We start from the raw sequence: 14,280 nt of genomic DNA on the forward strand, positions 1-14,280 counted from the left end.
AGGAGGAATTGTACAAAACAAACCCAACCGTTACTGCTCTATAACTCAAGTTAACTTAAAACTAAACTCAGTTTGCTCCCCTCAACCACCATGAAACATGGACTAATGCTGTCTGTAGGGATGCACATTTAAATATTAATACTATGAAGCTAGTTGTTGAGTATGTCCTGGAAAGAATACATTAATTGCTCCACTGGATGTGACTGGAGTACCACTGTATTAATAGCCCAGTCACCCACTCACAAAGTAGTCATTTTCTTCTCAAACTGGTAAGAGCATCAAGCACCCAATCAGCCAACGATGGGGTAAAAGGTTTCAGAAGTCCCAAACTTACCTGCAGAGGCACCAAAGGACAAACCCCAGGCCACAATAAGGATCCAGACATATAGCAACCTCTCTAGATGGATACAGCTCACATTGAAGTTTTATAGAACGACAAAAGGCACTAGTGGCTGCATGGGACATCTGCAAGATAGAGAACAGATCTAAGGAAGGTTCCAAAAAAAACCTATGTGCTCTGTATTGTTTGGGTTATGATTATTAATTAGCTCTTTGTTATTCAACCAAGGATTACAATGTGGTCAACATCAAAAAGATTTGAGTATTTATTTTTGGGAAATGACTTGTTAACGCTCGAGTACTGATGAGGACACTGAGCTCATGAAACAGTCATTGTAGATGAAAGGCTTTTACAGCTGGTATGGATGAAAGAGCTCGTTTGGCGATCTTTCCCCGATATGCCACTAAACTGCGTGGCTATATCGGGGGTAATTCGAGCGTTCGGCCGTATGGCCGAACGATCGAATTATGATGCGCCAAGCGGCTCCGACGGGTCGGTCGGGTAAAAATCCATATCGTGGCCAGATATCGATCGGGAAGACCCGTCGGAAGCCCCCATACACGGGCAGATAAGCTGTCAAATCGGTCCAAACAACCGATATCGGCAGCTTTATCTGCCCGTGTATGGCCACCATTAGGAAGAGAAAAGCAGATAAAAGTATTGTCAACTTTTTTTCTATTTCATAGAATCTTATCTGCCATCAGCATAGACATTTGTAAATAAATGGCTGTACAAGCCATAAATCAAACAACAATAAGGCTATAAAAACAGTCCGGGCATTTACATCCCTGTGCCAAAGAAAAAATAAAAATACAGACAGACTGTAAGCAAAATACCCGTTCCCTGTTCTCCGCACCATTACATCATTACATCATTACATCATTACATCATTACATCAGCGACTTGTATTAATGCAAATAATTTCAGGGCTGGCACTGTTCGGCAACTCTTATCTCCAAAGAAAGCAAAGTGACTTTAACTACATCACGGCGAACACTATTTTCTTTTCCCCGAGAAACTGGCAAATAGCAAACTAATCTAATGAGAAATTCACAGGGGTTTGGGAGTCACGGCTGCCACCAGTTGTTAATAGCACCAGGCAGAAATCACGCATTGAGCTTGGGTGCAGATTTCACATCGATTCCAAATGAACTGAAGATAAAAACTTGGCTCCAGCACATAAGCTTCTTATGTGTTCATAATAATTGCATTTTTTTAAATCTAATTTTTAACACCTGGCCAAAGCAGTGTGTGTTTATAGCCACTGCAACTTCTGAAACAATGATCAGCATTGTCATCCATGGATAGGAATAAGAAATACAAATGCAGTCATGGTTATTCCAGAAGAAATTTGGGCTGTCCTGAGCCAAATCCCTCTTGTTACTGAGATCAATAGTGTACTATCAGATATGCGCTCCTATAACTCTAGTTGCACTAATCTGTAGAACAGGCGTCCATAACTTTTTTCACCCAAGAGCCACATTCATAACACAAGCATGAAATAACGTATCCTCTATATGGACTTTCAGCCTACAGGAGACTCTATTTGGCAGTAAACCTGGTTTATATGCAACAAAAACTTGCCTGGAATTCAAAAATAAGCACCTGCTTTGAGGCCACTGAGAGCACCATCCAAGGAGTTGGAGAGCAACATGTTGCTTGTGAGCCACTGATTGGGGACCACTGGTGTAGAGTCTACACTATGGGGTTATTTATTAAAGTCTGAATGCCAAAAACTTGAAAAAAATTGAGTTTTATTAACTATAAAATCTGAATTTTTAGTAGAAAAAAACTCAATTTTTTGGAGATTTATTAAACCCTTAGAATGGAAAAAGTCTGAATCCGATTATCCTGCATCTCAGACCTGCCGAGGTTGTATATAAGTCAATAGGAGAGGTCCCTATCCTATTTGGAAGTTTCCCGATCCGATAAAATCGTGATTTTTTAGAAAATAAATATTGTCCATTCATGGATTCCAGTTTGGTTGGACTTTTTTTCTTAAAAAAAGTAAGACAAATTCACACTTTGATAAATAAGGCCCTATAAGTCCAAGTATCCAGACACCTCTTCTAATTGTTGGCATTGGCTATATTAAACCACAGCCAACATTGCCAACACAAGTGCCACTGCATCATAAAATGGAATTCTTAACTTCTTAGATTGTGGCAACAGTTTGGGGAAGGCCTTTTTCTTTTTCAGCAGGATAAAGACCTCATGCACAAAGTAATGTCCAAGGAGAATTGAGTGTAAGAATTTCACTGGCCTGACCTCAATCCAACTGAATACCTGTGGGATAAATTGTAACATGGAGTCGGACCTGATCACCAACATCACTGTCCAAACTCAATAATGTTCTTGTGGTGGAATGGAAGCAATTTCCACCAACAATGTTCCAACATCTAGTGGAAGTGTAGTGGCTGGAGGCAGGAGTTGAGGGTTTTAGCAGCAAAGAGAGGACCAACTTTACAATAACTTTTAGAGAGACAGTTGTCTAAATTTTTTTTACTTAGTTTACATTAAATATGCCAAACTGTTTTGTTTGACCTTATTAAACCCCACCCCCTTAAGTTAAGAAACCAAGACACAAACAAGTCTTGTATTAATGTAACAAAACTAATCCTAGGGAATTATAGGATAGGAAATAATCAGCATAAGATAAATTTAAACTGATTAGTATCCGGCACAAACAACAAATTACAGAAAGGTCTCTGGAAACTGGGAAGTCAAGGTTGGCCTGGATGGTTAAAAAAACATAGAATAACCCAAGCTTTCGACAGTAAAAGACAACTGAAAACAAGGTTGGAGTTAAAGAGATGCAAAAAGCCTGGGGTCTCCATATAATGGAGGAATAATTGATAAATTAGGCACATCCAACCTGTGGCCTCTCCAGCTGTCAGTGGGATTCCGGGACAGAGGTTCAACAGAGTCTGAGGGGCTAATGACTGAATATCCCTAATGTTGTGCTTTTATTTAGATTTACCAACCCAAAGACTCCGGGTAAAACAGTCTTTGTGCCCTACCCTAAACTCTTTCCTGACCATAACCGGGAGACCATCTTTTACTTATTGTAGCAAAGACTAAGCAAAGAGTAGGACGTACCTTCACCCCAGCAAGCATTCCAGTTGTAGACACGCTAAAATCAAGGTAAGCCAATATTTCTGGGTCAGACGGTTTGTAGATTTGGGATGGTCTTTTCTTTGGCAAATCATCTAAAAAGACAAATCACAACTGAAATACACCGCACTTTATTCCCATCAATATCAGTGATTTGGGATTCAGAACCCCTTTGATGGCCAAACACAGATATAATTTCAAGAATAACTATGGCAGTATTCACCCTTAATTTCACCCTAAATGACCTTCAAACTGAACTATCGGGACTATCTACTAGAGCAAAAAGGAATTTTTCTCCTACTTCATGTTGGAGGTTTTGAGAACCACTGTCTTAGAACAGTTGAAGAGCGCCCCAGCCCATTGGCCAGTTATATTTAATTTTGAGGAGAAAGCCAATTTGCTCTCTTATATACAAGTACAAGGGACCTGTTATCCTGAATGCTCAGGACCTCGGGTTTTCTGAATGATGGATTGTTCTGTAATTTGGATTTTCATCTGGAAAACCATGTAAACATTAAATAAACCCAATAGGCTGGTTTTGCTTCCAATAAGGATTAATTATATCTTATTTGGATCAATTACAAGCTACTGTTTTATTACAGAGAAAATGGAAATCATTTTTAAAAATTTGGATTATTTGGATGAAATGGAGTCTATGGGAGACGACCTTTCCATAATTCAGAGCTTTCTGGGTAATGGGTTTCCGGATAACGGATCCTATACCTGTACTCTTGGAATTTCACTCCAAGTTAGGGCAAGGCGTTGGGATAACTGTCCTAATTATTCCTGGAATTGCTGTTGAATATCACAATTCCAGGAGTAATAACAGGGGCCATGAAGACTATAGACCTTTGTTTCCTAAACCTTTGTCGTCATTTGAATTAGAAGTTGTAGACAATACTAGGGAAGTTGTAAATGACACAAGATGGGTGATGCTAAAACATTCAAATCATGCACGCGCTGAAAAATGCGTAAGAAGGCGTTTTTGTAAATACAGCTTGAGTGTTTTTGCAGAGACAGTTGTCAGTATTACCTATAGTAGGGTATTTTCTGGTGTTTTGTAGCCGCAACAAATCAATAAATAGCACCATTTGTCTTCGTTCTTAGGAGCCCTAGGGAGACGGATATGGAGCTTCCATCTCTACATCTAAGGCTACACGTGGCTACTTGGGGAGATTAGTCGCCCAGCGACAAATCGCATCTTCTTCGGGCGACTAATCTCTCCTAAATCCCTTCCCACCGGATAGAATGTAAATCCCCACTTGAAAAAGGGCCAGAAACATGTAGGGGCAAATTCACTAAGCGCCGTAGCGCCGAACGCTAGCGTTAATTCGCTAGCGTTTGGCATTTTCGTTACTGCGCAAATTCACTAACGAATAGAGTAGATAGGGATTGTTTCAAAAAAAGTCAAAATTTTTTCTAAGTCCCAAAAAACGCTGGCGTGTTTTCTACATTATGGGTGATAGGCTGAAAAAGATCAAAATTTTTTTTTGGGGCTCCCCTCCTTCCCCCCTACATTTCCTGACTCATGGCAACTTACCTATACAGTGGGCACATGTGTATTGCAAAATAAAATTTTTATTTGCTGATTTGAAGGTTTTCTAGGCATTTGTAGTGCTGATACGTATTCCTCCATTGAAATTTGAATTTGGCGCCATATGCAAATTAGCCTTCGCTAGCGTAACTTCGCTTTACATAGCGAATCAACGCTAGCGCAACTTCGCAACCTTATGCTACCCCTGAGTGCAACTTCTGATTTTAGTGAATTTGCGGAGCGCTGGCGAAACTACGCCTGGCGAAGTGCGGCGAAGTTACGCCTGGCGCAACTTCGCATCTTAGTGAATTTGCCCCGTAGTGTGGTACATTACAAATACATTTTTGCAGCATAGCTCTGCTCCTCTGGTTCCTCCATTTTTTCCTAATTCTTGACCATTGTCTGGTGCGGTGGGCAGGAGCACAGAAGGTTAAGCATAAGAGGATTTTTTTTCTGCCATGTCTGCTGTGATTGTCTACTTCGATATAGATGCCCCACTCTGGCCCTGCTCATACACTGCTATATATCAAACATGATAGTCTTGTGACTTTATCTAAGGATGTTCGTTGCAGTATTTTACAGTAGAGTGAAGTCCTCACCAGTGTCCAGAATCGGAGGCCACGTTCTGACGTCTACGGCAGCAGCTGCTTCTCTCGACCGTAGCAGTTTACATATAAGCTGAGTGGTCATGAGACAGGCAGACCGACTCACCTAAGTATAAAATAAAAAGACAACAGGTAAATTATCAGATGTGCGGGCCTGGGCTTCCATCGCATTCTGTTTGCTGGATTAGGATGAATCTTTAATGTTCTCATTCCTTTGCAGCACTGGGTTTTGGAGGTGACAAATGTTGTTCATGGGATTTTTTATCTATCTACAACATACCGAAATATAACTGAAAGCAAAAATTAAGACAAATTCTGTGTTACAGACCCCTGTGGCCCTATTTTCAAGCATTTCAACATTCCGGTACACTGTGGTTTCAGCTACAATGTGGGTTAAACACAGATGAGGCCCATGCTGACTTGACACAAAAAAGGCTGTTGCAAAATCCCCGTTTAAGTGCAGGAATAAGAGGAACATTAGACACATTCAGTCAAAGCTACTAAGCCAGGCTGCATAATAAGTAGGGACCTATTTACCAAAGCACTACTTAGGCCTGGCGTTAACTACCTTTATCACTCGTTTGCTTTGTGTATTTTACCCAAACTGCCCATTTTCTCAGATTGCCTATTTATGTGCGCACCATGGTTCCCTTTTTACAATTTGCACCGAAGTCCATTTGGGCTGGAGAATTCTTTCCATTACACGCTTAATGGAGTGTTTATGAGAGCATGAAAAAAAGAAGGAGCTAGCTCTGTATAACCTGTCCACTGCAGCAAAACTGTCATGCTGAATGTCTGCACTTGGAAGCCCATCAGTGTATAATTCAGTTTCATATGGAAATATGTATTTACAGCAGAATTGCAAGAGCACTAAGGGGGTGCACCCTATGGTGCTCACCTAGAGAGTCTGGCAGTGCGCTGCACCTTGTATCTGATAAATAAGGTGGAAAGTGCAGCTTCTGTGGGCAGCCCTGTCCTTACCGCTTGCCATAGAGCTGGCGGCAACTACAAATCCCTAATGTGGCCTTTATGCACCTCTACTGGGATGAGTAGGGGGCATAAGGGGGATGGTGGATTGCTGCTGTTTTTTTTTGCACTTTGCAATCTGCCTTTCACCTTGCACATGGCCCCCTTTTTGTCTCGTAGCCTAGCTTTCATAAAACTGGGAAGCAGAGCCGGAACTAGGGGTAGGCAGAAGAGGCACATGACTAGGGAACAACAATAGGGGAGTACTGGGCAGGTACCTATTAAAGGGTCTTCCACCTACCCCTAGTCCTTGTTTGCTCCCATCTGACACTCTCCAACGCAACGCAAGCTCAAAAATATTCCTGGGTGGCACAAAAAAAAGCGCTGTGGTGAACCGGCAACCTACAAGAGGCTCTGTCTGGCAGCACAAATGGTTTTTTATGCAACCAAAGAAAAAGGTTGGACCGCACCTTCTTCCTTTATTATATAGCCATTAGAAAAAGATTACATAAAAGCATGTAACTTCATCATTGCCTGACGCGTTTCCGACTGAACCAGTCCTTGGTTTATGCAACAAAAACTTGCCTCCAATCCTGGAATTCAAAAATAAACACCTACATGGGGCCACAGGGAGGAGATGTGTGAGCAACATTTTGGTTGAGTATCAGTGGTCTACATGGAACTCTATTAAACTGGTTCAAGTCATTTTCCAGATTCCCAGCATTAAAACTACTGCTATATGGATAGCACAGTCTTATTGGCCATGGCATTCGTGTCTCAGTGTTACCATTAGGGGGTATTGGCCTGGCCTATCAGTTGTGGAGAAGATACACAGCTCCTTTAAACCAACATCATAAATGGAAACCTTATAGTGAATGAAGCTGGGCATAACCAAGGAAACCAGTGTATATGAAGAACAACGTAAAATTCTAAAGAAGATGGAGGGGATGTTTGCAATAGCTGGAACACCAACAGGCCATGGGAATTGGATCAGTCACAAGCAGCCTGTGGGGCTGTACACCATTAGAACATTTACTGTGTAATACAACAAGCTGCTTGATGTTTAAATAAGGCTTTACAATATGATAAGAGCGTAAATACAAGAACTTAACACTAATTACCCACTAATTAACAGCATCTTTCTAGAAACAGATGCAAAGACTTCAGACATGAAATGCACTGAATATCCTTATGCAACACACAAAGGGCAGAGACATTATTATTATTTTGGGAGGGCGCTACTTAATATCGGCCGCGTCTGATTTAAAATTAAGCATCAATTAGGAGGCAAAGTCTTAATTGATGTTCCCTTAAAAGCGTGAGATTTATTCGGCACACTTAATCCATCTGGGAGAAAGTTGCAGTTAGTGCTTTATTCATTTGATTTCATCTTTACCATTACGGGTATTTAACCTCTGGGTGAAGATGCCAAAAAGATGCACGCACAAACAATGGTGATATGTGTAAATGGAAACTGCTATGGATGAATATTTTCCATGTCTAGGAATGAGAAGGAAAGGTAGAATCACTGGGGGTGCCACTTTGTTAGGCACCACCAGTGACTCTAGTTGGTTACCTCTTACAACACTAGATCTACTCACCAAACAAGAAGATATTTGCCCAATGTGGTCCACCACCTAATCTTATTGTTTGGTATTGGTGTAGCTTGTTCTGTAAAGACTGTTGACTTGAGTTAAAAATTGATAATACAGATTAAAATGCCTGTTTAGAACTAAAAGGCCATTTTGCAAGTAGGGGACAAAGAAATCCGAATCTCTCTCTCTTATTGTATGTTTGAACCAACACTCTTGTTAGCACACACACGTTTCCTACTTAATAATGCATCCAAACTGTTTGTTCAGTTATTAATTATTTAATATGCTGGCCAATGAGCGGCTGGTAAAAGAGAATTGCTGCTTTCACAGTAAAGAGCTCTCTCTTCAATGCAATGTCATCCATCCCGTAAAGTACTGACACGGCAGCAGCTAAACCTGACTGTAACAATACATCCCTCTTGGCAGCCTTCTCAACTGATAGCAATGCCCAAGGTCTGAGATGGTGAGCTTTGCCCAGTGGCCTTTAAATAGCAATAGTTCTCTTTCTGCTGGTTGTGCTTTTCATTTCAAGCCAATGTGTCGTAGCAGCAGAACAAATCTTGCAACAAACATGAAAAAATACCCAAAGAACTTTCCAAAACTGCATAGTGGATTTTACAGGAAGTTTTGTTTGAAAGTTGTAGCCAGAGAGAATCTTCCAGTGGGTCCGAGCCCTAGTGTCCCATCAAGGACCATTCCTGTCTCTTCTTATTTCCACCACGGGTCTATTATCCATTAAAGGGATACTGTCGTGGGAAAAAAATTTTTTTTTCAAAATGAATCAGTTAATATTGCTGCACTGAAATCCATTTCTCAAAAGAGCAAACAGATTTTTTTATATTCAATTTTGAAATCTGACATGGGGCTAGACATATTGTCAGTTTCCCAGCTGCCCCCAGTCATGTAACATAGTAACATAGTAAGTAAGGTTGAAAAAAGACACATTTCCATCGAGTTCAACTTTTTTTTTTTTTTTATTAACTACCTATCTGCCAGTTGATCCAGAGGAAGGCAAAAAAAACCCATCTGAAGCCTCTCCAATTTAGAGGGGGAAAAATTCCTTCCTGACTCCAAAATGGCAATCGGACTAGTCCCTGGATCAACTTGTACTATGAGCTATCTCCCATAACCCTGTATTCCCTCACTTGCTAAAAAGCCATCCAACCCCTTCTTAAAGCTATCTAATGTATCAGCCTGTACCACTGATTCAGGGAGAGAATTCCACATCTTCACAGCTCTCACTGTAAAAAACCCCTTCCCAATATTTAGGCGGAACCTCTGTGACTTGTGCTCTGATAAACTTCAGTCACTCTTTACTGCTGTACTGCAAGTTGGAGTGATATCACCCCCTCCCTTTTCCCTCACAGCAGCCAAACAAAAGAACAATGGGAAGGTAACCAGATAACAGCTCCCTAACACAAGATAACAGCTGCCTGGTAAATCTAAGAACAACACTCAATAGTAAAAACCCATGTCTCACTGAGACACATTCAGTTACATTGAGAAGGAAAAACAGCAGCCTGCCAGAAAGCATTTCTCTCTTAAAGTGCAGGCACAAGTCACATGACTGGGCACAGCTGGGGAAATTGACAAAATGTCTAGCCCCATGTCAGATTTCAAAATTGAATATAAAAAAATCTGTTTGCTCTTTTGAGAAATGGATTTCAGTGCAGAATTCTGCTGGAATAGCACTATTAACTGAAAAAAACATGTTTTCCGATGACAGGGTCCCTTTAAGTACTGTCTCTACATCTAATTGTTGTAAAAAAAAGGTCTCAGGTTCTCTGGTGGGTCCTCAGTGCTTTATTTAAGCAGATAATGTAGATCAATTGTGTATAATGACCTATCCACAATCTGCCATTTTTTTGCACTTTTCCCGCTGCACAGGGCATTGTGCAAAAGCCTCAGGCATCTGTGCTCCGTTGCGGAGCGCAAAGACCGTCAGACTGCACCTGGAATTGAGTTAGGCAGAGCTTCATTTAAAAGAGGCCGGTGAGAGAAGTAGTGTCTTCCCTCCTGCCGCTTACCAGTCCCAGACCTTGTGCGTAACTCAGACATACAAATACGGAGAGGCAGGAGGCTCAGCCCACATTGGGGTCCTGTCCATATCACTGGCTCTAGGGCAGACAGTAAGGACAAGGCTTTGGATGCTCCTCCTTCTCTATGATTGACACTCCATTCAAAAGGCAGAACACCCCTAGACACAAGTGCTCCGTAGATACTCTAGCACCCCTTAATGCTCTTGCACTTGTGCCCAGGGGACTGGTAAATTACCCCCCTAAACTCCTTGGAGAAGCACATTGTTATAGCAGGGGCCTCTATTTGTAGAGTACCAATGTTTTGGTCACTAAACTTGGCTCACAAAAGCTGGAGAAGGATAGATCTGACATGACTTGTCCAATAGACTCATTCACAGACAAAAAATAAAGACCCTCCAGCTTCCAGTGGCTGACTTATTCCCCCTTACCTCTACGATCATCTTCACTGTGGGCAACGTAGTTGCTATATTTTGCGGATGTGGGGGTCGAACAGTTATTGGCACACAGCCAGCGTACAGGCAGCCGTAAAACGCTGCGATCAGGTCTATTCCTGCATGAAAGACAGATCAGAAAATCAGCACCCAATCAGGATGGAGCATGTCAGCCTTCTGCTAATCATGCCAATGCAAACGATTTCACTGGGAGATGCAAACAGTTTGGCCAAGGGCCTGGCAGTGAAATGTCTGTTACCACCCATAGTCTTATATTTGAGTGTCTCACAGTTCTATGAGTTGGCAGTCACCAAGAAGCTGCTGTGTAAAAGCGTGCTTACCTGGAGGATAAACCAGAGCAACATGGTCTCCGTCCTGTAAATGCCCCCTTTCCATGAGCATGACCGCAATCTTCTCTGCTCGCTTATGCAGCTGGCTACATGTTAGAGAGTTGGCTATTGTTCCCTGTAGATAAAAAAAGATTCGTCTTAGTCATGTTTAGTGCAAAGAATGAAGTTGTTAATACATTGCAGGAACATTGTGATTTCAGCCAAGGGAAGGTCCTATTGTGAGTCACTGAGTATGCCTTGAACCATGTAGCAGAATTTAGGAGATGTCAACCATTACTCCCATTCTACAGAGGAACTTGGCATTTTCTCATCTCACCCACCAAGTAGGTCAACTGATTTATGCATTTTTTTACATTTCAAATTGGTGTCCCAGCATTTAAGTCCATAACCCACCCTAATACTAAAGTTGAAAAAACCCTGGAGACTTTTCCTTTTTTTAAGCCGGATTGCCTGCAAAAGTCCTGACTTGAACTTTTTTGTGTGAACATTTTCCCCCACGTGAGGGCCGTGGAACATTCATTTTACAGTGGGCTCAAGTCTACGGCATTATGTGATCTCTCTTGTCTTTATTAAGGTTCCTTGGACATTTGTAATGAAAAGTGGCCACTCCAAGCATTTGCACCAACATTTCTAATAAAGACGTCCATACAACTTTAATGTACCAGCCTATTCAAATTGACCTAAGCGTAAGATCACTAGCGACTTTTTGCTAAGAATAAACGAACGCTAGCGATTCTTCGCTATTGAATGCCTGCAACGAAGAAGTATCGCTAACGAACAGTCGCCAGCATTCGCCGCCCAGGAAGCTGTTTCGCATTTTAGTGAATTAGCCTGGCGAAGTGGTGCGAAGTGCGTGAAGTGGTCACTGACGACAATACACCCTTTAGTAAATCTGCCCCGTAGACTACAATGCATTTCGGTGAATTTTCACCGTTTCACAAACCTTTGACAAAGCGAAACAGGTCAGATTCGCCCATTACTACCCACAACTGCCATCCAGAAAACAACATGGCTCTGTCCACCCGTCACCACTGAAGTGCCTTGTAGATAGCAATGGATGCAACGACTTACCCTTGAATTTAGTAGAGTATAAAGCACATGGTCAGGTGTGGTTTGCGCTCGCCACTGCAGAACCTCAGACAGGAACAGGAACTTATTGTGAGGAGAAAAAGGAGAGTACAATTAATATATTAATAAAGATGTGAGAACAGAACGTGCTCGTGCTCTAATATCAAGTGGCTGTTACTATATTCTCATTATATCCTAGAGCAGTGATCCCCAACCAGTAGCTCGTGAGCAACATGTTGCTCTCCAACCCCTTGGATGTTGCTCTCAGTGGCCTCAAAGCAGGTGTTTATTTTTGAATTCCAGGCTTGGATGCACATTTTGGCTGCATAAAAACCAGGTGTACTGCCAAACAGAACCTCAATGTAGGTTGAAAATCCACATAGGAGTTCCTAAATGGCCAATCAAAGCACGTATTTGGCGCCCCAGGAACGTTTTTCATGCTAGTGTTGCTCCCCAACTCCTTTTACTTCTGAATGTTGCTCACTGGTTCAAAAGGTTGGGGATCCCTGTCCTAGAGAGATATATAGAAATGTCTCACCTGACGTAACACCTCCATTTGTAAGTGGTGAAAGCAACAGAAAAAAATGCTCTTAGCCGTTAGGGTAAAGAACATACACAGAACAGTCATTTGATTCCATACTTGCACAGTTCTTATCAGCAAATATTCAGATGGCACATTATATATATATATATTTATAGCATGCCATTACTGAATATTGAGAAGGATGCCAAGATGCCCATCTCTGTGTACGGTTAAATACATTTACAACTTGTAGGATTCAATCATTTAAACTTTAACTTGTTCAACTGACAAAGCAGTATGATACGGGAGAAGAACCTGCCTTCCGTCTTCTTGAGATTTAAAGTCCCATAATATTAAGGCTTTGACTTGGAAAATGACTAAACATTTAAGGAATCTTGCAAAAAAAGTGCCCACGTTTAGTTAATGCCACACTGAATGCTTAATTCATCTCGTCCCAACCAATTTTAGAATGCCAGTCTCCAAAAAATCTTGGTTCTTGAACAGACTGGTTACTTCCAGGCTGAAATATCAGGAATTTCATAAGGAGGAACCGGGATTTGGAACCAGGCCTGGATTGGCAATCTGAAGGTTCTGTCAAATGCCAGAGGAGCTGCAGTAAGTGCCCATTGGCAGTCACTATTTAGTGAGCCTGTGGGGGCTGTTTGGGCCACTGTGTATCTGAATGCCAGGGCCTATTTTGATTCTCAGTCCAGACCTGTGTAGAACATTGTTTAACATTGATAAAACACTATAATGGTATTGCTGATTGACTTCCACCACTCCAGTGAGTCCATAGTATATGAAAGAGCCGGTCTCATACACCTCACCAACTGCTCTTCTTCTGCCAAACCCTATTTTGGATTCTGTTTCCTTTTAGACTAATAACCCTGACATTCAAAGCAGTTGAGAACCCTGCCCCCCCCTACATCTCTGAACCAATCTCCAAGTACCCACCAAACTGCTTATTGCACTCTTCTGCTCCTCAACAACCCAACCATTACATTTTGACCTACAGACACTCAATACTTTTGAAGAATTGAACCCTTTTTCTGGTATTCCCTCCCATGCTCCAAGTTTTCTCTCAATCACTCTGCCTTTAAACAGTCTGTCAAACCACAGGGATGCTTACCCTTATCCAACCTAGGATTCTTTCATAATACACTGTATGCCATTGCCACCTTCTACATGCAACACTCAGTGCCACATCTCTCACTTTGCTGACTCCTGACCTTTACCCCCTTTTCCTTCAAGATGATCCACTCTAATGAGCAGGGCTGTCTACCTTCCAAAGGCAGAAGTACAGTATTTTTGGAGTCAGACACCCTTGGTAATTACTCTGCAGAAGATAGTGGTCACATAGACTTTGCACATAGTCCTATACATATGCAAACCTTTTCCAAGCTCCATTATAGTACAGACAAACAAGACACAAGGAAGAGATGGCTTTGAATTCTGTGCTCTATCAATATTCTCGTGTCATTATCTTGATTTCACTAAGCTAAGGTTGCTGCTCAGTGTCGCTGCTGAATATGACAAGCACTCATATGCTAATATGTACTTGGCCCGTCTAGCAAGGTTGTCTGGAATCGTCTCTTCTCTGTTTTCCACTGCACAGAACTGTGACTCATTCAGACTCATTGCCAAAAAAAGATCAGATAGACCTAACTCCACTTGACCTAAGCCCAAGGCATGCAAAAGAAGCAGATGATTAGACT

General features: G+C 41.7%; 1 protein-coding gene across 4 annotated transcripts in view; it reads right to left on the reverse strand.

Annotated features, from left to right (window-relative positions):
• Positions 1-14,280, reverse strand: part of LOC108718748 (disco-interacting protein 2 homolog C) — a 278,249-nt gene that overhangs the window by 30,945 nt on the left and 233,024 nt on the right. For 2 of the 4 annotated variants that reach the window (XM_041565806.1, XM_041565808.1), the window contains 7 exons: positions 12,581-12,592; positions 12,046-12,126; positions 10,966-11,089; positions 10,622-10,743; positions 5,588-5,699; positions 3,440-3,549; positions 335-465 (listed from right to left, as the gene is read on the reverse strand). In XM_041565806.1, coding sequence (XP_041421740.1) covers positions 335-465; positions 3,440-3,549; positions 5,588-5,699; positions 10,622-10,743; positions 10,966-11,089; positions 12,046-12,126; positions 12,581-12,592 — 692 coding nt within the window. The remainder of the gene's footprint in view (positions 1-334; positions 466-3,439; positions 3,550-5,587; positions 5,700-10,621; positions 10,744-10,965; positions 11,090-12,045; positions 12,127-12,580; positions 12,593-14,280) is intronic. The other 2 variants (XM_041565809.1, XM_041565807.1) reach the window with 1 other exon arrangement.

The sequence above is a fragment of the Xenopus laevis genome, chromosome 6L (assembly GCF_017654675.1).
Source record: "Xenopus laevis strain J_2021 chromosome 6L, Xenopus_laevis_v10.1, whole genome shotgun sequence".
NCBI lineage: Eukaryota > Metazoa > Chordata > Amphibia > Anura > Pipidae > Xenopus > Xenopus laevis.